Source organism: Oncorhynchus mykiss, chromosome 1 (assembly GCF_013265735.2).
Source record: "Oncorhynchus mykiss isolate Arlee chromosome 1, USDA_OmykA_1.1, whole genome shotgun sequence".
NCBI lineage: Eukaryota > Metazoa > Chordata > Actinopteri > Salmoniformes > Salmonidae > Oncorhynchus > Oncorhynchus mykiss.
In genome coordinates, this window is record NC_048565.1 from 11,496,273 (window position 1) to 11,522,821 (window position 26,549).

Genomic DNA, 26,549 nt, shown 5'->3' on the forward strand with positions numbered 1-26,549 from the left:
AAACAGGCAGAATATAACCCCACCCACTTTGCCAAAGCACAGTCCCCACACCACTAGAGGGATATCTTCAACCACCAACCTAGGAGACAAGTCTGAGTATAGCCCACGAAGATCTCCGTCACGGCACGAACCCGAGGGTGGCGCCAAACCTCAACCCACTCAAGTGACGCACCCCTCCTAGGGACGGCATGGAAGAGCACCAGTAAGCCAGTGACTCAGCCCCTGTAATAGGGTTAGAGGCAGAGAATCCCAGTGGAGAGAGGGGAACCGGCCAGGCAGAGACAGCAAGGGTGGTTCGTTGCTCCAGAGCCTTTCTGTTCACCTTCACACTCCTGGTCCAGGCTACACTCAATCATATGACCCACTGAAGAGATGAGTCTTCAGTAGAGACTTAAAGGTTGAGACCGAGTCTGCGTTTCTCACATGGATAGGCAGATCATTACATAAAAATGGAGCTCTATAGGAGAAAGCCCTGCCTCCAGCTGTTTGCTTACAAATTCTAGGGACAATTAGGAGGCCTGCGTCTTGTGACCGTAGCGTACGTGTAGGTATGTACGTCGGGACCAAATCAGAAAGATAGGTAAGAGCAAGCCCATGTAATGCGTTGTAGGTTAGCAGTAAAACCTTGAAATCAGCCCTAGCCTTAACACGAAGCCAGTGTAGAGAAGCTAACACTGGTGTACCATTACTGTTTACACACGAGGCTCCTGCTAGCTGTCCATCGCTCAGATAACCTGGAAGAGGTGTTAGGAAAACCATACACTTCCTCCTTTACATTGTGAAAATAGAGCAGGGCTGTTTTTAAGAGCTCTCTCTTGGTCTCTTCTGTTTCTCTGGTCAGGTTCGGCTTCTGAACAGATGATGTTTCCCAGTAGGTGGGTTGCCAGGGCAACTCTTAGCTAATATGTAGATGATTTGTCGTGTTTATTGCTGAATGGTTAAAGTTGGCTGGTCTTCTAATTGTGTATTAGATATTTCATCCAGACTTTTCCCCGTCTCCCGCTGTCCTAGATAAAGGCACATATCCGTTTTCAGATAGAGTTTGAATGTACGTTTCACTCTATCGTGTCTTTAGGGAATTTAGTTTGTGGTTTGCTGCTCCTGCACAATGGGATGTGTGTGTGGGCTCAGCACCAGCTAGAGGCCCGTATTTACCTGAGGGTGTTTAAGTGTTGGGTGTTCTTCTGGGGGGCTGATGTGCAGAGTATGATGTGTCGGTCGGCATCGGCCGTGCAATCTCTGTGGTTTTTGAGGTTGTTTAGGATCAGCGCTGTGCCTAATGGGATGTAGTGACATGCAGGCTTTAGGGTATGTCCCGAGTCGGACCGCCAGATTCATCCTTGTCTGATAGAAGACATGGAGACTGAGACAGGTGTGGCTTTACCAGAGTGGGACCCTGGTTTGCCTTGGAATTGACATCACAGGTGATTCAGGTCAGTTTGTCTATGTCTGTCCCTGTATGTTTGCATGCCTGTGTGTTTGCCTGCCTGTGTGTGTGTGTGTGTGTGTGTGTGTGTGTGTGTGTGTGTTTGCCTGCCTGTGTGTGTGTGTGGTGTGTGTTTGTTTGCCTGCCTGTGTGTGTGTTTGCCTGCCTGTCTGTGTGTGTGTGTGTGTGGTGTGTGTTTGCCTGCCTGCCTGCCTGCCTGCCTATGTACGTGACTTCGGCGTGCACACCCGGAGTTCATCAGTGGAAAGTCCACACACCTGTGGCTCTGAGGGATTATAACAGCGACTTCATTTTAAACACTCTGTCATCCCGAGGCCAACGTTACCCCGTAAGATTGATTGTCCAGGCTACTTAACTGGCTCTCTGTGGTTTACCATGACTTACAACCCCTCCCCCCCAAAAATCAACTCACAATTTACATAGACATTTTCTGAATTTACAACTTGAGTATCTTTAACTCACAGCTTTAACTGTATAAAGACGTCATTACTTGTCAGTGAAGTCGCCCCCCCCCAAAACAAAATGTTGTATTGGCTTGTTTTTTTAAGTCTCTCTCTGGTTAGGCTGGTTAGGCCTACTCCTCTCCTCTCTCTGGTTAGGCCTACTCCTCTCCTCCCTCTGGTTAGGCCTACTCCTCTCCTCTCTCTGGTTAGGCCTACTCCTCTCCTCTCTCTGGTTAGGCCTACTCCTCTCCTCTCTCTGGTTAGGCTGGTTAGGCCTACTCCTATCCTGTCTCTGGTTAGGCCTACTCCTCTCCTCTCTCTGGTTAGGCCTACTCCTCTCCTCTCTCTGGTTAGGCCTACTCCTCTCCTCTCTCTGGTTAGGCCTACTCCTCTCCTCTCTCTGGTTAGGCCTACTCCTCTCCTCTCTCTGGTTAGGCCTACTCCTCTCCTCTCTCTGGTTAGGCCTACTCCTCTCCTCTCTCTGGTTAGACCTACTCCTCTCCTCTCTCTGGTTAGGCCTACTCCTCCTCTCCTCTCTCTGGTTAGGCCTACTCCTCCTCTCCTCTCTCTGGTTAGGCCTACTCCTCTTCTCCTCTCTCTGGTTAGGCCTACTCCTCCTCTCCTCTCTCTGGTTAGGCCTACTCCTCCTCTCCTCTCTCTGGTTAGGCCTACTCCTCCTCTCCTCTCTCTGGTTAGGCCTACTCCTCCTCTCCTCTCTCTGGTTAGGCCTACTCCTCCTCTCCTCTCTCTGGTTAGGCCTACTCCTCCTCTCCTCTCTCTGGTTAGGCCTACTCCTCCTCTCCTCTCTCTGGTTAGGCCTACTCCTCCTCTCCTCTCTCTGGTTAGGCCTACTCCTCCTCTCCTCTCTCTGGTTAGGCCTACTCCTCCTCTCCTCTCTCTGGTTAGGCCTACTCCTCCTCTCCTCTCTCTGGTTAGGCCTACTCCTCTGCGTTGAATAGTTCTAATGTTTTCCTGCATGAAAGCTTTTGGAACCCAGCAGAGCTAGCTAGGATAAATCTACTTTGCAAATGAAATCTCCATATTTTCCCCCGTAACCCAATTTTTACCTGTCACCCTTCAAAGCCATAGTAATGTCTGTCAATAAATCTTGCCCAGGAGACTACAAAACACATCCTCACCTGGCAACACGTCCTCACCTGTCCAGGAGACTACGAAACACATCCTGCCCAGGAGACTACACAACACCTGGCATAACTACCCAGGAGACTACATAACACATCCTGCCCAGGAGACTACACAACACCTGGCATAACTACCCAGGAGACTACACAACACCTGGCGTAACTACCCAGGGGACTACACAACACCTGGCGTAACTACCCAGGGGACTACACAACACCTGGCGTTACTACCCAGGGGACTACACAACACCTGGCGTAACTACCCAGGGGACTACACAACACCTGGCGTAACTACCCAGGGGACTACACAACACCTGGCGTAACTACCCAGGGGACTACACAACGCCTGGCGTAACTACCCAGGGGACTACACAACATCTGACGGTTTCACGTGTTGTTTTCCCCACTCTGCTTTTTTGTTTGGTCTGGCCCATGTGACCCCAGGTTGAACCTGTTCAGTCCCAGGGCTCGACTTCTTGGTTCTGTTCTCCTCATGCATCTGGTTTCTAGATAAGCCCCCCAGAGCCAGCTGTGATTCATGGCTTTGCCACTGATGGGGGTTTTGCCCTCAAGATCCCAGCTTTCTGCATCCGCCTCCCTGCCTTTTTATAGCATGTTAACATACGGATTCAGAGACAAATCCAGTGACAAGGCCATGCCTCCTCTTCTGTTTTTTACTTTAAGAGATGGCTTTTCAGGTGGGACAGGATCATGCAGACGTACAAGGATCCCGTCTCGACTGTAACCTTGCCGGTGACAGAAGTTGAATGTAAAAATGTGTTTCTGAATCATGACCGTTTGGTACGGGAGCCTCGTCCTGACCAGGCGCTGAACTCAGTCCTGTCTTCAGAGTTGGCTGATGGACTGGAGCACCATACAAAAAAAACTGCCGTTTGTCTTGGCACCAAATGTTAGCCACTGAAACTCTGTCTTGGCACCAAATGTTAGCCACTGAAACTCTGTCTTGGCACCAAATGTTAGCCACTGAATCTCTGTCTTGACACCAAATGTTAGCCACTGAATCTCTGTCTTGGCACCAAATGTCAGCCACTGAATCTCTGTCTTGGCACCAAATGTTAGCCACTGAATCTCTGTCTTGGCACCAAATGTTAGCCACTGAATCTCTGTCTTGGCACCAAATGTCAGCCACTGAATCTCTATCTTGGCACCAAATGTTAGCCACTGAATCTCTGTCTTGGCACCAAATGTTAGCCACTGAAACTCTGTCTTGGCATCAAATGTTAGCCACTGAATCTCTGTCTTGGCACCAAATGTTAGCCACTGAATCTCTGTCTTGGCACCAAATGTTAGCCACTGAAACTCTGTCTTGGCACCAAATGTTAGCCACTGAAACTCTGTCTTGGCACCAAATGTTAGCCACTGAAACTCTGTCTTGGCACCAAATGTTAGCCACTGAAACTCTGTCTTGGCACCAAATGTTAGCCACTGAAACTCTTCCGTTGACACATTGTTATAAATAATGTAATAGTCTCCCATTTCTAACGGTTGCCTCTCTCCTTTCACATCAAACTCCAGAGAGGAGCATCCTCAATATTTAAAGAGATTAAGGTCCCTCTCTCACAGCGTGCTATACGACCCTCTCTCTCAGCGTGCTATACGACACTCTCTCACAGCGTGCTACACGACCCTCTCTCACAGCGTGCTATACGACCCTCTCTCACAGCGTGCTATACGACCCTCTCTCACAGCGTGCTATACGACCCTCTCTCACAGCGTGCTATACGACCCTCTCTCACAGCGTGCTACACGACCCTCTCTCACAGCGTGCTATACGACCCTCTCTCACAGCGTGCTATACGACCCTCTCTCACAGCGTGCTATACGACCCTCTCTCACAGCGTGCTATACGACCCTCTCTCACAGCGTGCTATACGACCCTCTCTCACAGCGTACTATACAACCCTCTCTCACAGCGTGCTATACGACCCTCTCTCACAGTGTGCTACACGACCCTCTCTCACAGCGTGCTATACGACCCTCTCTCACAGCGTGCTACACGACCCTCTCTCACAGCGTGCTACACGACCCTCTCTCACAGCGCGCTATACGACCCTCTCACAGCGTGCTATACAACCCTCTCTCACAGCGTGCTACACGACCCTCTCTCACAGCGTGCTACACGACCCTCTCTCACAGCGTGCTATACGACCCTCTCTCACAGCGTGCTATACGACCCTCTCTCACAGCGTGCTACACGACCCTCTCTCACAGCGTGCTATACGACCCTCTCTCACAGCGTGCTATACGACCCTCTCTCACAGCGTGCTATACGACCCTCTCTCACAGCGTGCTATACGACCCTCTCTCACAGCGTGCTATACGACCCTCTCTCACAGCGTGCTATACGACCCTCCCTCACAGCGTGCCCTACGACCCCCTCTCACCTTCTTTCTACTCTCTTTCCATCTGTATGGAGCGGTTGTTTGACCACGGCCATACTGTTTCACAGTCTAATTACAGGTCAATTAAAAGCTTTTCCCTCAGTCCCTTCTGCAGTTCCTGCTCTGTCCACTGAAGGCTTTGCAGCCTTACGGCGCAGATGAGTGGGAGTGAAAGAGACCTATCATTTCCTGTGGAGATCAGCCGAAAGAGGGACCTGAAATAAGGGATTTCAGAGGATTATGGGAATATTCATGACCAGATAAAAAGGGAGGGCAGCTGAATGGCAGTGTCTTGGGGCTCATCTCTTAGGCAAACAGGTGCCTAAATTGAGTTTTTCGATCCCTCTGAGGCAACAGGCAGCGAACGGCGACTCTGTCCACTTTGTGTGCAACACACAAAGTGGACAGAGTCGCCGTTCGCTGCCTGTTTCCGCGCGTCCTGAAAGAAAAGCTGTTTATGTCCCTTATCGTCTTGTGGGACAAACAGATGGCAGAGGAGAAATCAATCTGTTTCGCACCATTACTAACCAGAATATTAGATTTGTTTTTGTGCATCCCCTCGCTTTTCCCTTCATGATGACAGGGGCATAATTGTAACGCTGTTATAAATGAATGGCATTAAATGAATGGCGTAACATTTTGCCTATCAAATTCTGATCTAAATGGCGAGAGATGTAAAATGTACTTCAGTTAAGGTTCGTTCAACGTGTGTCGTCTCCTCCGTGGTTGACCTGATGCAGTAAGTGGTCCACATCGAGCAATTTAACCACCATTTTTATTTCAGCTGGCTTTGAAATAACTGCTAGGCCTACTCTCTAGGAGTTTGGACTTAATGCTGATAGGGGGAATTTGCGGAATGATTTGGAAAATGGTAGTTGAGGATATTATTTTCTGCAATTTGCATAAAAAGAGGACTTAGATGCCCTGCTATCTATAGACACAAAAGTCCACAGGGGCTGATAAACTGGAGCCGGGCTGCATCATCGCTGGCGTAATAAACCACATTTGAAATCAATTTAAAAAATGGATATCGGGAAATATTCCGCAAGTATGGAAGGCTGCTTATGTGTCGCTACTCCCATAAGGTTGGGGACACTAGTGTTCTTCGTCATTATCATGCCATGTCTTGGGTTTCTTGTCTATGTACAATGTAAATGTACAACTTCATTCCTTTTTATCTGAGAATTATATTCTGAATGTACACTCACTGCCTTGCTAAATTATTCACCCCCCTTGGTGTTTTTCCTATTTTGCTGCATTACAATCTGTAATTTTAAATAGATTATTGTTTGGATTTCATGTAATGGACATAGTCAAAATTGTTGAAGTGAAATGGAAGGAAAAAAAACGGCCCCTACATAAGATCTGGTGCAACCAATTACCTTCAGAAGTCACATAAGTCACACAAGTGAACTTTAAGTGTCACATGATCTCAGTATCTACACCTGTTCTGAAAGGCCCCAGAGTCTGCACATCACCAAGCAAGGGGCACCACCAAGCAAGCAGCACCATGAAGACCAAGGAGCTCTCCAAACAGGTCAGGGACAAAGTTGTGGAGAAGTACAAATCAGGGTTGGGTTATAAAAATATATCCTAAACTTTGATCATCCCACAGAGCACCATTGCATCCATTATTAAAACATGGAAAGAATATGGCACCACAACAAACCTGCCAAGAGATGGCTGCCCATCAAAACTCACGGACCAGGCAAGGAGGGCATTAATCAGAGAGGCAACAAAGAGACCAAAGATAAACCTGAAGGAGCTGCAAAGCTCCACAGTGGAGATTGGAGTATCTGTCCATAGGACCACTTTAAGCCGTACACTCCACAGAGCTGGGCTTTACGGAAGAGTGGCCAGAAAAAAAGCCATTGCTTAAAGAAAAAAATAAGCAAACACGTTTGGTGTTCACCAAAAGGCATGTGGGAGGCTCCCCAAACATATGGAAGAAGCTACTCTGTTCAGACGAGACTAAAATTGAGCTTTTTGGCCACCAAGGAAAATGAAGAAGTTTACATACACCTTAGCCAAATACATTTAAACTCAGTTTTTCACAATTCCTGACATTTTAATCCTAGTAAAAATCCCCTGTTTTAGGTCTGTTAGGATCACCACTTTATTGTAAGAATGTGAAATGTCAGAATAATAGTTTAGTGATTTATTTCAGCTTTTATTTCTTTCATCATATTCCCAGTGGGTCAGAAGTTTACATACATGGGCTTTAAATGGTTTAATTTGGGTGAAATGTTTTCGCTAGCCTTCCACAAGCTTCCCACAATAAGTTGGGTGAATTTTGGCCCATTCCTCCTGACAGAGCTGGTGTAACTGAGTCAGGTTTGTAGGCCTCCTTGGTCGAACACGCTTTTTCAGTTCTGCCCACAAATGTTCTATAGGATTGAGGTCAGGGCTTTGTGATGGCCACTCCAAGACCTTGACTTTGTTGTCCTTAACCTCTCTGGGATATGTGGGACGGTAAGCGTCCCACCTCGCCAACAGCCAGTGAAAGTGCAGGGCGCCAAATTCAAAACAACAACAATCTCATAATTAAAATTCCTCAAGCATTCAAGTATTTTACACCATTTTAAATATAACATTAACGGTTCATCCAGCCACAGTGTCTGATTTCAAAAATGCTTTACAGCGAAAGCACCACAAACGATTATGTTAGGTCACCACCAACTCACAAAAAAACACATCCATTTTTCCAGCCAAGGAGAGGAGTCACAAAAAGCACAAATAGAGATTAAAATTAATCACTAACCTTTGATGGTCTTCATCAGATGACACTCATAGGACTTCAGTGTTATTTTATGGATAACAAGACAAAGTAAAACAGTGTTATTTTATGGATTTACACAATACATGTATGTTTTGTTCGATAAAGTGCATATTTATATACAAAAATCTCAGTTTACATTGGCGTTCAGTAGTTATAAAACATGCAGTGATTGTGCAGAGAGCCACATCTATTTACAGAAATACTCATTATAAATGTTGATGAAAATAGTGTTATACATGGAATTAGAGATATACTTCTCCTTAATTCAACCGCTGTGTCAGATTTTTTTTAAACTTGACGGAAAAGGCAAACCATGCAATAATCTGAGTTCAGCGTTCAGACAACAAAGCAGCCAAAAAGATATCCGCCATATTGGGTAGTCAACATTAGTCATAAATAGCATTATAAATATTCACTTACCTTTTGATCTTCATCAGAATGCACTCCCAGGAATCACAGTTCCACAATAAATGTTTGTTTTGTTCGATAATGTCCATTTATGTCCAAATAGCTTCTTTTGTTAGGGCGTTTAGTAAACCAATCCAAAAGTGTGTTCAGAAAAGTTCAAAAAGTTCCGTTACAGCCCGTAGAAACTTGTCAAACTGAGTATAGAATCAATCTTTAGGATTTTTAAAAATCATAAATCTTCAATAATGTTCCAACTGGAGAATTCCAATGTCTGTAGAAAAGCAATGGAACGAGAGCTAACTCTCTCGTGACCGCGCCTCAGGGCCTGTGGCACTCTGCCAGACACCTGACTCACTCCTCTCTCATTCGGTCACACTCACAGGAGAAGCCTGAAACAACATTCTAAAGACTGTTGGCATCTAGTGGAAGCCTTAAGAAGTGCAACATAACCAATAATCCACTGTATCGACAATAGGGGCTGAGTTAAAGTACGAGCCTCAGATTTCCCACTTCCTGGTTGGATTTTTCTCAGGTTTTTGCCTACCACTTACAGACATCATTCAAACAGTTTTAGAAACGTCAGTGTTTTCTATCCAATACTACTAATAATATGCATATATTAACATCTGGGACAGAGTAGCAGGCAGTTTACTCTGGGCACCTTATTCATCCAAGCTACTCAATACTGCCCCCGTCACCAAGAAGTTAAGCCATTTGCCACAACATTGGAAGTATGCTTGGTGTCATTGTCCATTTGGAAGACCCATTTGTGACTAAGCTTTAAATGATGTCTTGAGATGTTGCTTCAATAAATCCACATAATTTTCCTTCCTCATGGTGCCATCTATTTTGTGATGTGCACCAGTCCCTCTTGTAGCAAAGCACTCCCAAAACATGATGCTGAAACCCCCGTGCTTCACGGTTGGGATGGTGTTCTTCGGCTTGCAAGCATTCCCCTTTTCCTCCATACATAACGATGGTCATTATGGCCAAACAGTTCTAGTTTTGTTTCATCAGACAAGAGGACATTATTCCCAAAAGTACGATCTTTGTCCCCATGTGCAGTTGCAAACCGTAGTCTGGCTTTATTATGGCAGTTTTGGAGCAGTGGCTTCTTCCTTGCTGAACAACCTTTCAGGTTATGTCAATATAGGACTCATTTTACTGTGGTTATAGATACTTTTGTACCTGTTTTCTCCAGCATCTTCACAAGGTCCTTTGTTGTTGTTCTGGGATTGATTTGCACTTTTCGCAACAAAGCACGTTGAGCTCTAGGAGACAGAATGCGTCTCCTTCCTGAGTGGTATGACGGCTGCGTGGTCTCATGGTGTTTATACTTGCGTACTGTTGTTTGTACAGATGAACATGGTACCTTCAGACGTTTTGGAAATAGCACCCAAGGATGAACAAAGACTTGTGAAGGTCTACAATTTTTTCTCTGAGGTCTTGGCTGATTTCTTTTGATTTTTCCATGATGTCAAACAGAGGCACTGAGTTTGAAGGTAGGCCTTGAAATACATCCACATGTACACCTCCAATTGATTCGAATGATGTCAATTAGCCCATCAGAAGCTTCGAATGCCATGACATCATTTTATGGCATTTTTTCAAGCTGTTTAAAGGCATAGTCAACTTCGTCAATTCTGACCCACTGGAATTGTGATACAGTGAAATAATCTGTCTGTAAACAATTGTTGGAAAAAATTACTTGTGTCATGCACAAAGTAGATGTCCTATCCGACTTGCCAAAACTATAGTTTAACAAGAAATTTGTGGAGTGGAAGAAAAGCGAGTTTTTTTAAATTATTTTTTTTTATACCTTTTTCTCCCAAATTTCGTGCTATCCAATTGTTTAGTAGCTACTATCTTGTCTCATCGCTACAACTCCCATGCGGGCTCGGGAGAGACGAAGGTTGAAAGTCATGCGTCCTCCGATACACAACCCAACCAAGGCGCACTGCTTCATAACACAGCACGCAACGTGCACCTGGCAACTTTGGTTAGCGCGCACTGCGCCCGGCCCGCCACAGGAGTCGCTGGTGCTTGATGAGACAATATCCCTACCGGCCAAACCTTCCCTAACCCGGACGACGCTAGGCCAATTGTGCCCATGTCCCCATGGACCTCCCAGTCGCAGCCGGTTACGACAGAGCCTGGGCGCGAACCCAGAGTCTCTGGTGGCACTGCTGGCGCTGCAGTACAGCGCCCTTAACCACTGCGCCACCCAGGAGGCCTGAAAGGCAAGTTTTAATGACTCCAACCTAAGTGTATGTAAACTTCCGACTTCAACTGTATGTCTGGCGCAAACCCAACACCTCTCATCACCCCGGGAACACCATCCCCACAGTGACTCGTGGTGGCAGCATCGTTCTGTGGGGATGTTTTTCATCAGCAGAGACTTGGAAACTGTTCAGAATTGAAGGAATGATGGCTGCCACTAAATACAGGGAAATTCTTGAGGGAAACCAGTTTCTGTCTTCCAGAGATTTGATACTGGGACAGAGGTTCACCTTCCAGCATGACAATGACCCTAAGCATACTGCTAAAGCAACCCTCAAGTGGTTTAAGGGTTAACATTTAAATGTCTTGGGATGGCCTAGTCAAAGCCCAGACCTCAATCCAATTGAGAATCTGTTCTATGACTTAGATTGCTGTACACCAGCGGAACCCATCCAACTTGAAGGAGCTGGAGCAGTTTTGCCTTGAATGTGCAAAGATCCCAGTGGCTAGATGTGCCAAGCGTATAGAGACATACCCCAAAAGACTTGCAGCTGTAATTGCTACTAAAGGTGAATAATTTTGCACACCCAATTTTTCAGTTTTTGATTTGTTAAAAAAGTTTGAAATATCCAATAAATGCCGTTCCACTTCATGATTGTGTCTCACTTGTTGTTGATTCTTCACAAAAAAATACAGTTTTATATCTTCATGTTTGGAGCCTGAAATGTGGCAAAAGGTCGCAAAGTTCAAGGGGGCCAAATACTTTCGCAAGGCACTGTATGTATATATGTATGTGTATATATACAAATGTATATATATATGTATGTATACAAATGTGTATATATATGTATGTATACAAATGTGTATATATATGTATGTATACAAATGTGTATATATATATGTATAAAAATGTGTATATACATTTTTATATATATATATAAAAATGTGTATATATACATTTTTATATATATATACATTTTTATATATATATATAAAAATGTGTATATATACATTTTTATATATATATACATTTTTATATATATATATATAAATGTATATATATATAAAAAATGTGTGTATATACATTTATATATATATATAAAAATGTATATATATATATATATATACATTTATATATATATATATATATATATATACACATTTTTTATATATATATACATTTTTATATATATATATATATACATTTATATATATATATATATATATATATATAAAAAAATGTGTATATATACATTTTTTATATATATATATATAAAAATGTTTATGCTGATCAAACAGTGTTGTACTCTGTTGCACCATTTGTAAACCAAGCCTTTTCACATTTGCAGTGTGATTTCCATGCGCTGCAGAAGTCACACTTGGATCTTTAGTTAGTTCTTAATGCAAACCAAACAACATACATGCTATAGGTCCTGTAACTTAGACATATTTGACCTTTTAAATTACTTGCCTGAACGGAACACATTGAATGAGTTCCCTCTTCTAAATATCTTGGTATGTGGCTAGATGATATATTGGGGTTTAAAACGCACGTTTCTGAGCTGGTTAGGAAATTGAAGATCAAGATGTGATTAACTTGTTTTGCTAATAAAAAGGAAGTTGTCCAGGCCACTTATGTCTGTTTTAGATTCCGGGGATATTATCTATATGCATGCAGCAGCTTCCACACTTAAACCACTAGAGGCTGCTTTCCATTGTGCCCTTGGATTCATTACTGCTGATCGTTTTAGAACTCACCATTGTGTATTGTATCAAAAAGTGGGTTGGGCCTCTTTATCTAAGAAGAGAGCAGCGTTTTCTTTGGTTTATTTACAAAGCACTCCTGCAGAGACTTCCCATGTATCTGACAACACTGGTCAAGGTCACAACAACAGCGTACGGTACAAGAGCACAACATTGTGTAGTGCTAGAGGTTCCAAGGTTTTTATGCTCCATAGATGTGAAATGTGTTGCGGGGGAAGCTCAGGCTTGAATACCTGTTGCCCTTTAGAGAATTTATAACATTAGTGGGGAATCCTCTAAGTGAAGATTGGGTTTGTTTTGTGATTGAGTATTTTATTGTGTTGATGTCTGTATGCAGGGTTGATTTTGAAAAGACTGTTAAAATAAAGGTTCATAAAAAAATAAATGAACTGTACACAATAGCTCTTTTATAAGTGGCACATCTAGACTCCGCTGAGCGGCAGGGGTTTTCCCTTGGCTTGTTTTGATATGACAGAGATGTCCCTCCCTCCTCCTTCATGGGTCTGGGACAGATAGATGTTGCTATTGACTCCATTTGAGTTATGTTTTGCGTTCGGTGCCCGACCCACTCTCCTTCCCCCGGTATGTGTGTTCCTTAACTTCTTTTGCACCCTTGTGGTTGGGTAGAGAGTTCTAGAGTGGGGCTCCAGCCGGGTTAGGTTTCAGCCCCAACGCACCTGCCGTGATGGTGTCACCGTGCCCTCTTTCCCAGCCCTAATGCCACCAGTACGTGTTGGAATCTCCCCATGTGCCTCTGTGTTAAAGTATCAAAGACTGGGTGGAACCGTGTCACCGTGCCCTCTTGCCCAGACCTAATGCCACCAGTACGTGTTGGAATCTCCCCATGTGCCTCTGTGTTAAAGTATCAAAGACTGGGTGGAACCGTGTCACCGTGCCCTCTTGCCCAGACCTAATGCCACCAGTACGTGTTGGAATCTCCCCATGTGCCTCTGTGTTAAAGTATCAAAGACTGGGTGGAACCGTGTCACTGTGCCCTCTTCCCAGCCCTAATGCCACCAGTACGTGTTGGAATCTCCCCATGTGCCTCTGTGTTAAAGTATCAAAGACTGGGTGGAACCGTGTCACCGTGCCCTCTTTCCCAGCCCTATTCACCCCCCCTTGACATTTTTTCCTATTTTGTTGGAATCTCCCCATGTGCCTCTGTGTTAAAGTATCAAAGACTGGGTGGAACCGTGTCACCGTGCCCTCTTTCCCAGCCCTATTCACCCCCCCTTGACATTTTTCCTATTTTGTTGGAATCTCCCCATGTGCCTCTGTGTTAAAGTATCAAAGACTGGGTGGAACCGTGTCACTGTGCCCTCTTTCCCAGCCCTATTCACCCCCCTTGACATTTTTCCTATTTTGTTGGAATCTCCCCATGTGCCTCTGTGTTAAAGTATCAAAGACTGGGTGGAACCGTGTCACCGTGCCCTCTTTCCCAGCCCTAATGCCACCAGTACACGTTGGAATCTCCCCATGTGCCTCTGTGTTAAAGTATCAAAGACTGGGGGAATTCATTTGTGTGTGTGTGTGTCGAGAAAGGGAGGAGGGGAAAGGTGTTTTTCTACCACTCTTCTGCTGTTTTTCATGGCTTAGATGTGTGTGTTGGTCATAGTGATTTCTCAGCACTTTTAGTGTCATATTTCAGGACTCTGAGGTGTATGTGTGTGTGTGTGTGTACTTAAAGACTGCCGTGTGACTTTCATCTTTCAGAAAGGGATACATCTACACCCGTGCCCCCCACCAAAGGGTCTTGCACCAGCCCCTCTCTTTAGGATAAGGTTACCCTCTAAATGCAGCTCCCACCGTCGTGTTAAAATGGACACTTAAAGGAGTACTTCACTTTTTTACAGCTTGATGTGTTAGATGATTCCTCATAATGTTTTTTGTTAACATGCTCACATGCCTCTGACTTCCATTGACTGTTAGCTTGTGGTGGTTAAGATTAGCTGAAGTGGCTGTTTTTTAAAGAACTGAACCATGGATTACAGTTCCTCTTGGCCCATAGACTACTTTCAGGGTGAAGAACCATCTAACGTCAAGCTGTGACCTACTCCTTTTTAAAACACTGCTGGTCTGCTAAACCGCTATGATTTATCGAGCCGTAGAAATCAAGGAGTCTTCTGGTTTTGAAGCTTTCAGACCTTTGTGTCTTAAGTTTTTTGTTTGTTGTCAAAAGCATTTGAAGATTCTCTTCTGATAATATCTCGCCTCAGAGTTTTGTTTGTGCTTGGGGCAGCTCCAGTTGGATTAGTCTACTGGAATAGAGTGAGACGGGGCAGCTGGCACTGCTAGTAGGCCTCTTTTTTTCTAATTTGCTAAGACTTACTCTTGCCATTTGTTTATTCAGCGATTTTAAAGACTCTTTGTAACTGCAGCCCATCGTGTGACAGTACATGTTGTACGGACGGATTTCTCCTCAGAACACCATCTCGGACAAAAGGACCCCAGCAGCGGGACGCGGTGACTCAACTTTTCTTCAGTGTATTTTCCCTTTCATGTGGAATAATGTTATGGTATCTCCCATCCATTAGCTAGACATCTCCCATCCATTAGCTAGACATCTCCCATCCATTAGCTAGACATGTGCCTGGAGGGACATACTATGTCATGGTTTTGTTTTTGTTTTTTTGGGGGGGGGGGGGGGGGGGGGGGGGTCTTTGATGTGGTGTGGGTGTGTGAGGTATGGTATGGTCAACAACTCCCCTCTTCAATATAATATTTCACTTAAGTGGTAGTTTTATTTAGGTTTGAGGGATGTCAGTGGGGACTGTCTGCTGATTAGCTGACACAAGAGGTGGCAGAACAATGGCCTGTGACACGTCTGTTATTCTGCTAGTGAATACATACAGAATGTCAGGTCATTGGTTTCACACTCGTTCTAAGAAAGTATGCCACAGGATATTTCTTGTGTATATATTTCTTGTGTATATATTTCTTGTGTATGTATTTCTTGTGAATGTATTTCTTGTGAATGTATTTCTTGTGTATATATTTCTTGTGTATATATTTCTTGTGTGCTGGTAGTTGGAAGGCCACGGTCACAGCAGGAGGACGTAGAGTCTGAGAAACGTCAAGTAGTCTTGGGTCTCGCAGGTGGAAACACAATAGAATAGGCCTGTTTAGCCAACTCAACCAACTTGCATGACAACAGTGGTTTCCTGGGTTGTACTGTATCAATTGAGGCATCTTGGATGCTCTACATATCTACTGTTTTTGTTTTGCAAAGATTCAACTAACCCCCATCCTCTCTTTCCTCCTCTGCAGAGAAGGTCCGTGAGATTCAGGAGAAACTTGAAGCCTTCATAGAAGCTCTTCACGAGGAGAAGTAGAGCACCAGGTATCTGCCTGTCAAGCATCTCACATTCTGCAGTACATAGACTATTAGTGAGCAGTGTTGTACAGAAATGTCTCTAATATAAATATATATGTGTAAGCATTTCACTGTGTACACCTGTTGTATTCGGCACATCCGACAAATATATGATTAGAATTTGATTTGAATACATATATACACATACAAATACATATACACTATCGTTTCAGCTGTTTCCAGCTACAATGGTAATTTACAACATTAACAATGTCTACACTGTATTTCTGAACAATTTTATGTTATTTTAATGGACAAAAAAATGGATTTTCTTTCAAAAACAAGGAGATTTCTAAGTCACTCCAAACTTTTGAGTGTGTGTGTGTGTGTGATATAGATATACAGTAATTCATCTCACCATTTCTCCTTGGCAGAAACCAATGGATCACAGAAGCATTGCACTGATCAAAGAAGACTAAATCCTCCCTCTGTAAATGACTGACCCCCCCCCCCCAGTGACGCCCAACTGTTGCTCCTAGTTTTTTTTTCTGCGAGTGGAGTTTATCGGATGGAGCCCTTAACACTGAGGAGGATCAGGTTATCAGTGTTGCTGAGCAGATAGCACTTCCTCTGCTCAGAGTGGGCACCATGCTTTATAGGCCCATGATGAGTACACCAGACATGTCCTCTTCACACAGGAATCCAACAACTGTCTCCGGGCTTTTTTTGCTCTGCATTTTTGGCAGAGAAGACGAAGAGAGAAGGGGGAGGACAAGATTGAAGTTACACACCTCGTGACTGACTGACGGATCGACCTCATGTCGTCTTCCTCTCTCTCTCATTGCTCCCTCGTTTCTAATAAATGAGGCGGTTGTGAAGGTTTTCTCTCTCACTGCCAACTTCCTTTCCTTTGTTTGGGAATGTCTTTAATCGGCTTGTGCACCTGTCAGAAGTTGTGTCCCAAATTGCACTGGTCAAAAGTAGTGCACTGTGGAGGGAGTAGGATGCCATTTGGGACGCATGCCCCAGAATGTCTGCTGGTGACCAGGTGAGTCAGACGTGGTGTGTGATGGAAGGGTGATGGGAACCACCCTCCTCTCTGTAGATTGACTAGCTGTAAATTAACGCAAGGGGTTGAATTAACGCCTGTTGGGTTGAAGTCATTCTCCTGCCTATTGTTAGCACTCGTTCCACATAGGACTTAATGTGAATTCACTTCAGTTATCCCAGCAGCTAGCTTTAAGCCAGTGCGTCACTAACCGTACAGGTACAGGCCTCAGTTATTAACCCTCACTTGCACAACAGTCAACCTCCATCCTCCTAAAACTAGAATATTCCACACTAGTTGTAACAAAGATAATATAATATAGATTGGATTTCTTATTTCAGGCAAACAGAGTTAATTTGAGAGTTATGTTTGCTATTGATAGGCAGCGCGCAATGCCCCACTATGTACCACTCTCTCTACCCTACTGTGTGTGCACCTCATCACAAGGGTTTATATTATGGCATTTCATTTCACTGTTGGACGAAACGGCCTCTACTATCTTTGTTCTGGGTGAAGATCCAGTGTTGGACTAGAATCTAGTTCAACCTGCAGTGGATGGAACCACATTGTCCAATCATGTTGGAGGAAAGATGCTCGTTGTATTCAAACGTGGTGACAGAGCTGCACAGGCATCTTTGGGTTCTTGGTACATTCATTCCTTTCACTTTTTCTGCTTCTTCATGCTCCTCTGCCTCTGGGCAGGTCACACTGTCTGACTAGCTGGTCTCTACTGGTCTCTCCTGAGGGACCTTTTTCTCTCTCTGCTCTACTCCATCCATCTGATCCTCTCTCTTGCTCTTCTCTCAAGCCCTCTATCTTCTATACTCTCCATCTCCTATTTCACCCCCCCCACTCTTTGTTCCCGGCTCTAAAGAGTGGAATGAAATGGTGACTGGTATACTTAACCCTGGTCCTTCATATGTGTATATGGGTTAATACCGTACGTGGTGTACATGTAAAGTTAATACCGATCATGAATCCGTTATTGCTTATGGGATGAATGTCAGAGTGTGATGCTCTTGTAACAAGATATCCATCGGTTGGTTCAACACCTACAGTTCTCTTTGATGTTATAGAATGTAATGTTTGCATGGTATACCCCATCAGATGTGCTTTATTTATTACAAATTTGATTGTTTAAGAAAGTGAAAATAAAATTGATGTTAATAAAAATGTAATTTTCCAATAAGTTGTTTCTGTGTTATGTCAATGACTTTTGTCTTTTAAAATGTTTTTTTGATTTCACTTTTATTTAACCAGGTAGGCCAGTTGAGAACATGTTCTCACATACAACTGCGACCTGGCCAAGATAAAGCAAAGCAGTGCGACTAAAACAACACGGAGTTACACATGGGATAAACAAACGTACAGTCAATAACACAATAGAAAAATATGTATACAGTGTGTGCAAATGAAGTAAGTAGGTAAGGCAATAAATAGGCCAATAGTGGTAATTACAATTTAGCAATTAACACGAGTTAATTAACACTATATGTGCAGATGAGTATTTGCAAGTAGAAATACTGGTGTGCAAAAGAGCAGAAAAAAAATATGAGGTAGGTAGTTGGTTGGATGGGCTATTTACAGATGGACTATGTACAGCTGCAGTGGTCGATAAGCTGCTCCTACAGTTGACTTTAACGTTGGTGAGGGAGACATAAGTCTCCAACTATAGCGATTTTTGCAATTCGCTCCAGTCATTGGCAGCAGAGAACTGGAAGGAAAGGCGGCCAAAGGAGGTGTTTGCTTTGGGGATGAACAGTGAAATATACCTGCTGGAGAGCATGCTACGGGTGGGTGTTGCTATGGTGACCAGTGAGCTGAGAGAAGGCGACACTTTACCTAGCACAGACTACCTTTTGTTACCACAGTCTTGTAGTGTGAACAGACCGTTGCTGACGAAACGTTAAATGCAACGGGTGGTCGTCCTATAGCCTCTGATCACAGAACATCGGCCGTCATTTTCTGCTAATCTCCAGGCAATTCTACATGTTGAATCGCCACCGTTTATCAAAAACAAGCGGGTGATCTACTGTGCATGGCCGCCGATCCTGTTGGTCTGTCTTGTACTTTATTATTTCGTTTTCTTGCAGACAGTATGCATTCTCCTCACCCATACTAATCCTCATACAGTTGTATAATTCCTCCGTCAGGTTTGTTCCTTATTCTAAGACCATGAATAATGTATAACTTCAGTAAAAAAAAAAGTTTTTTTAAAGATTGTCGCTTTTGTAGAGTAAATTAGTATCGTTAAATGTCGTTAAATGTCCACACCATTTGCTTACAGTATCTGCCACTCTTTAGAGATGTGTTTAGTGTCTGTTTGTTGCTCAAGCCTATATTGTCCTGAAACTACAGTACTCCAGGGTATCAAAATAAATGTTTATTGGTTGCATACATATACTTGCGAAATGCTTGTGTTTCTAGGTCCAACAGAGCAGTAATACCTAGCCAAATGCTGGTGTTTCTAGGTCCAACAGAGCAGTAATACCTAGCTAAAGGGTGGTGTTTCTAGCTCCAACAAAGCAGTAATACCTAGCCAAATGCTGGTGTTTCTAGCTCCAACAGAGCAGTAATACTGAGCCGAATGCTGGTGTTTCTAGCTCCAGCAGAGCAGTAATACCTAGCTAAATGCTGGTGTTTCTAGCTCCAACAGAGCAGTAATACTGAGCCGAATGCTGGTGTTTCTAGCTCCAACAGAGCAGTAATACCTAGCTAAATGCTGGTGTTTCTAGCTCCAGCAGAGCAGTAATACCTAGCTAAATGCTGGTGTTTCTAGCTCCAACAGAGCAGTAATACCTAGCTAAATGCTGGTGTTTCTAGTTCCAACAGAGCAGTGATACCTAGCTAAATGCTGGTGTTTCTAGCTCCAACAGAGCAGTAATACCTAGCTAAATGCTGGTGTTTCTAGCTCCAACAGAGCACTGATACCTAGCTAAATGCTGGTGTTTCTAGCTCCAACAGAGCAGTAATACCTAGCTAAATGCTGGTGTTTCTAGCTCCAACAGAGCACTGATACCTAGCTAAATGCTGGTGTTTCTAGTTCCAACAGAGCAGTGATACCTAGCTAAATGCTGGTGTTTCTAGCTCCAACATAGCAGTAATACCTAGCTAAATGCTGGTGTTTCTAGCTCCAACAGAGCAGTAATACCTAGCTAAATGCTGGTGTTTCTAGCTCCAACAGAGCACTGATACCTAGCTAAATGCTGGTGTTTCTAGCTCCAACAGAGCAGTAATACCTAGCTAAATGCTGGTGTTTCTAGCTCCAACAGAGCACTGATACCTAGCTAAATGCTGGTGTTTCTAGCTCCAACGGAGCAGTAATACCTAGCTAAATGCTGGTGTTTCTAGCTCCAACAGAGCAGTAATACCTAGCTAAATGCTGGTGTTTCTAGCTCCAGCAGAGCAGTAATAGCTAGCTAAATGCTGGTGTTTCTAGCTCCAACAGAGCAGTAATACCTAGCTAAATGCTGGTGTTTCTAGCTCCAACAGAGCACTGATACCTAGCAAAGAAGAAAAAACACAATACACACCGTAATCCAGAAAAATAAAATCAAGAAATTAAGAAATATCAGAACGAACAATGTAGGAGACGGAATATAAATGTATAGATATGTCGTGTTGTGTATGGACAGTATATTAATAGAAAAGGTGTGTACAGCAGTAGTTATATAGAATGAGCCATGAATACAATATACACATATAAAGTGAGTGTAACAGTATGTGAACATTACTCAAGTGTCCAGTTCTCAATGACTCTATGTACAAAGGGCAGCAGTCTCTAAGGAGCAGGACCAGGTGGTAGCCGGCTAGAACATTGACTAAGGTTCAGGGCAGGGTACTGGGCGGAGGCCGGCTAGAACAGTGACTAAGGTTCAGGGCAGGGTACTGGGCGGAGGCCGGCTAGAACAGTGACTAGGGTTCAGGGCAGGGTACTGGGCGGAGGCCAGCTAGAACAGTGACTAGGGTTCAGGGCACGGTACTGGGCGGAGGCCGGCTAGAACAGTGACTAAGGTTCAGGGCAGGGTACTGGGCGGAGGCCGGCTAGAACAGTGACTAGGGTTCAGGGCAGGGTACTGGGCGGAGGCCAGCTAGAACAGTGACTAAGGTTCAGGGCAGGGTACTGGGCGGAGGCCGGCTAGAACAGTGACTAAGGTTCAGGGCAGGGTACTGGGCGGAGGCCGGCTAGAACAGTAACTAGGGTTCAGGGCACGGTACTGGGCGGAGGCCGGCTAGAACAGTGACTAAGGTTCAGGGCAGCTGAGCTGTAGTCAATGAACATCATTCTTACATAGATATTTATCTTGTCCAGATGGGATAGGGCAGTGTGCAGTGCAATGGGGATTCTGTGGTTCTGTGGGCGCGATACTGTGAATTGTAGTGGGCCTAGGGTGTTGGGTAAGGTGGAGGTGATATAGTCCTTAACTAGCCTCTCAAAGCACTTCATGATTACAGAAGTGAGTGCTACAGGCGATAGTCATTCAGTTTAATTACCTTTTCTGTCTAGGGTACAGGAACAATGGTGTACATCTTGAAGCAGGTGCGGACATCAGACTGGGATATGGAGCGAATTGAATATGTCCGAAAACACTCCAGCCAGCTGGTCTGCACATGCTTTATGGATGCGGCTTGGAATGCCGTCAGGGCCGGCAGCCTTGCGAGGGTTATCACATTAAATGACTTACTCACGTCATCTACAGAGAACAAGAGCACACAGTCCTTGTGAGCGTCCCTTTACAGTCTGGTGTCCCTGCCACATGCGTCTCGTGTCTGAGCCATTGATTCGCGACTACACTTTGTCCCGACACTGTCTTTTTGCCTCTCTGATTACCTTACGGAGGTCGTAGCTCGTCTCTTTGAACACGTCCATGTTCCCACCGAGACAATATATACACTACATGACCAAACGTATGTGGACACCTGCTTGTAAAACATCTCATTCCAAAATCATGGGCATTAATATGGAGTTGGTCCCCCCTTTGCTGCTAAAACAAGCTCCACTCTTCTGGGAAGGCTTTCCACTAGATGTTGCAACATAGCTTCAGGGACTTGCTTCCATTCAGCCACGGGCTTTGGTGAGGTCGGGCACTGATGTTGGGCGATTAGGCCCGCAGTCGACATTCCAATTCATCCCAAAGGTGTTTGAGGGGGTTGATGTCAGGGCTCTGTGCAAGCCAGTCAAGTTCTTCCACACTGATCTTGAGAAACCATTTCTGTATGGACCTCGCTTTGTGCACGAAGACATTGTCATGCTGAAACAGGAAAGGGCCTATCTAAAACTGTTGCCACAAAGTTGGAAGCACAGAATCGTCTTTCATGTCATTGTATGTTGTAGCATCGATTTCCCTTCACTGGAACTAAGGGGGCCTAGCCCTAACCATGAAAAACAGTCCCAGTACATTATTCCTCCTCCACCAAACTTCACAGTTGGCACTATGCACTGGGGCAGGTAGAGTTCTCCTGGCATCCGCCAAACCCAGATTTGACGCTTCACCATCTCTGCCTTTAACCCTATTACAGGGGCTGAGTCACTGGCTTACTGGGGCTCTTTCATATCGTCCCTAGGAGGGGTGCGTCACTTGAGTGGGTTGAGTCACTGATGTGATCTTCCTGTCTGGGTTGGCGCCCCCCCTTGGGTTGTGCCGTGGCGGAGATCTTTGTGGGCTATACTCGGCCTTGTCTCAGGATGGTAAGTTGGTGGTTGAAGATATCCCTCTAGTGGTGTGGGGGCTGTGCTTTGGCAAAGTGGGTGGGGTTATATCCTTCCTGTTTGGCCCTGTCCTGGGGGTGTCCTCGGATGGGGCCACAGTGTCTCCTGACCCCTCCGGTCTCATCCTCCAGTATTTATGCTGCAGTAGTTTGTGTCGGGGGGCTAGGGTCAGTTTGTTATATCTGGAGTACTTCTCCTGTCCTATCCGGTGTCCTGTGTGAATTTAAGTATGCCCTCTCTTTCTCTCTTTCTTTCTCTCTCTCTGAGGACCTGAGCCCTAGGACCATGCCTCAGGACTACCTGACATGATGACTCTTTGCTGTCCCCAGTCCACCTGGCCGTGCTGCTGCTCCAGTTTCAACTGTTCTGCCTGTGATTATTATTATTTAACCATGCTGGTCATTTATGAACATTTGAACATCTTGGCCATATTCTGTTATAATCTCCACCCGGCACAGCCAGAAGAGGACTGGCCACCCCACATAGCCTGGTTCCTCTCTAGGTTTCTTCCTAGGTTTTGGCCTTTCTAGGGAGTTTTTCCTCGCCACCGTGATTCTACACCTGCATTGCTTGCTGTTTGGGGTTTTAGGCTGGGTTTCTGTACAGCACTTTGAGATATCAGCTGATGTACGAAGGGCTATATAAATAAATTTGATTTGATTTGATCACTCCATAGAAAGCATTTCCACTGCTCCAAAGTCCAATGGAGCCGAGCTTCACACCACTCCAGCCGACGCTTGATCTTAGCCTTGTGTGAGGCTGCTTGGCCATGGAAACCCATTTCAAGAAGCTCCAGTCGAACAGTTTTTGTGCTGACGTTGCTTCCAGAGGCAGTTTGGAACTCTGTAGTGAGTGTTGCAACCGAGGACTGACGATTTTTACGCGCTTCAGCACTCTGCGGTCCCGTTCTGTGAGCTTGTCTGGTCTAACACTTTGGTGCATCCTATGACGGTGCCACGTTGAAAGTCTACGGAGAATGGAGATAGAAACCACACATTTTAAGGGGTGTCCACATACAATTTTATTTTATTTATACATGCATAAGTATTTGTCACATGCGCCAAATCCACAGGTGCAGCCCTTAAAGTGAAATGCTTACTTACAAGCCCTTAACCAACAATGCAGTTTTAAGAAAATAAATAAATAAAAGTAAGAACTAATGAAAGAGTAAAATAACAATTGCAAGCCTATATACACAGGGTACCGGTATAGAGTCAGTGTGCAGGGGCACTGGTTAGTTGAGGTAATATGTACATGTAGGTAGAGTTATTAAAGTGACTATGCATAGATAATAACACAGAGTAGCAGCAGCGTAAAAGTAGGCGAGGGAATGCAAATAGTCTGGGTAGCCATTTGATTAGATGTTCAGGAGTCTTATGGCTTAGGGGAAGAAGCTGTTTAGAAGCCTCTTGGACCTAGACTTGGTGTTCCGGTACCGCTTGCTGTGCGGTTGCAGAGAGAACAGTCTATGACTAGGGTGGCTGCAGTCTTTGACCATTTTTAGGGCCTTCCTCTGACACTGCCTGGTTTCGAGTTCCTGGATGGCAGGAAGATTGTCCCCAGTGATGTACTGGGCCGTACGCACTACCCTCTGTAGTTCATTGCGGTCGGAGGCTGAGCAGTTGCCATACCAGGCGGTGATGCAACCCGTCAGGATGCTCTCGATGGTGCAGCTGTATAACCTTTTGCGGATCTGAGGACCCATGCCAAATCTTTTCAGTCTCCTGAGGGGGAATAGGTTTTGTTGTGCCCTCTTCACGACTGTCTTGGTGTGCTTGGACCATGTTAGTTTCTTGATGATGTGGACGCCAATGAACTTGAAGCTCTCAACCTGCTCCACTACAATCCCGTCGATGAGAATGGGGGGTGCTCAGTCATCCTTTTCCTGTAGTCCACAATCATCTCCTTTGTCTTGATCACGTTGAGGGAGAGGTTGTTGTCCTTGCACCATACGGTCAGGTCTCTGACTTCCCAATAGGCTATCTCGTTATTGTCGGTGATCAGGCCTACCACTGTTGTGTAATCGGCCAACTTAATGATGGTGTTGGAGTTGTGCCTGGCAGTGCAGTCATGATCGAACAGGGAGTACAGGAGGGGAAAGGGCAGTGTGGAGTGCAAAAGGGCAGGTTGGAAAGGGCAGTGTGGAGTGCAATACTCACTCATACGTGAGTGTTACGGGTTGGTAGTCATTTAGGCAGGTTAGCTTAGTCTTCTTGGGCACAGGGACTATGGTGGTCTGCTTGAAACATGTTGGTATTACAGACTCAGACAGGGAGAGGTTGAAAATATCAGTGAAGACACTTGCTAGTTGGTCAGAGAATGCTCAGAGTGCATGTCCTGGTAATCTGTCTGGCCCTGCGGCCTTGTGAATATTGACCTGTTTAGGTCTTACTCACATTGGCTGCGGAGAGCGTGATCACACAGTCGTCCAGAACAGCTGGTGCTCTCATGCATGTTTCAGTGTTGCTTGCCTCGAAGCGAGCATAGAAGTGATTTAGCTCATCTGGTAGGCTTGTGTCACTGGGCAGCTCTCGGCTGTGCTTCCCTTTGTAGTGTGTAGAAGTTTGCAAGCATAGCCACATCTCAAAAGCTTCCGGGTTAGAGTCCCGCTCCTTGAAATTGTCAGCTCTACCCTTTAGCTCAGTGCGGATGTTGCCTGTAATCCATGGCTTCTGGTTGGGGTATGTATTTGCAGTCACTGTGTCCACAACGTCATTGATGCACTTATTGATGAAGCCAGTGACTGATGTGGTGTACTCCTCAATACCATCGGAAGAATCCCGGAACAGGTATGTTCCCAAAACTCAGTGCTGGTGACCTGTCTAGTCTAGCGGAGGCCTTTGTTCCTGCTCTGGCCCAACAGCCTGCATGTCCTTGTATCTCTGGTCTCCTGGTCACTGCCTACCTACCCCAAGTGTCTTTGCAACAGACACTCGCAATGCTTAATTTATCTTCTTTCCCAAAGAGTCATCTTGTTCTCTTTTTTAATCTCCCCTCCCCTCACATGCACCCCTCCCTTCCCTCACCACTCCTTCCCTTCCCCTCACCTCTCCCCTCCCTCCATACACCCCTCCCTCCCTTCACACGCACCCCTCCCTCCCTTCACACCCACCCCTCCCTCCCTTGCCTTTTAGTGGAATAGGTCAGTCAGTGTGAGGGGTGGTTAGCACTACTGTGAATCAATCTTGAAAAAATATACGATTTTGGGCAGTTTGGGTCGTGTTAGCATTTGTTTGCCGGCTTGTCCGATAGGCAGACTTTATTCATTGTCTCGCTGTGTGCCTCCTGGGTTAGAGAGAGAAGTACGGAAAGGCTGAGGGACAGGGTAGGAGACCCTGGGAACCCCAACACTGGTCCACCAGTGGAGGGGAGATCAGGCAAGAGGTGTAGCCTACAACAACTCGGCTATTGAGCAAACTGCCATCTACATTTTTTGTCTAATATTCTGTGGTTGGCCTCAGGTCATTAGGTGAATTGAAACATCATGTTTTCCTTTTCAAATTCCATCAGAGGTCATCTTATTTATTGATTCACAGGGATTTTAAAAAAAAAGTAAACATATGTCAATTGGCAAGTAAATATGTAAATCGTTTGCACCCTTCTGGCAAACTGACACAGTCTGTATCTTATCAGAGGGCTGTAGGCAACAGGTTTCGTTCTCCACTTTCAGCAACAAACCCTTGACTGTCCCCAGGGCCCAGTGTGCTTTCTGTGCGGGGTAGAAAAGATGTCACTATTGTGCTCATTATGTTGCGGACTGTGGGGTTTCTTCCAACGCTGAATTGAGCCCATGGGGATTTCACCAAGTCACAGAGGTCAGCGACCCTCCACACACACACACACACACACACACACACTATTCACACACACACA

At 45.0% G+C, this 26,549-nt stretch overlaps 1 protein-coding gene across 2 annotated transcripts in view; it reads left to right on the forward strand.

Annotated features, from left to right (window-relative positions):
- LOC110523899 (dynamin-like 120 kDa protein, mitochondrial) overlaps positions 1–18,155 on the forward strand; it is an 81,326-nt gene extending 63,171 nt beyond the window's left edge. For both annotated transcript variants that reach the window (XM_036940953.1, XM_036941002.1), the window contains 2 exons: positions 15,873–15,945; positions 16,353–18,155. In XM_036940953.1, the coding sequence (XP_036796848.1) occupies positions 15,873–15,937 (65 nt within the window). In that variant the 3' untranslated portion in view covers positions 15,938–15,945; positions 16,353–18,155. The remainder of the gene's footprint in view (positions 1–15,872; positions 15,946–16,352) is intronic.
- The last annotated feature ends 8,394 nt before the right edge of the window (positions 18,156–26,549 follow it).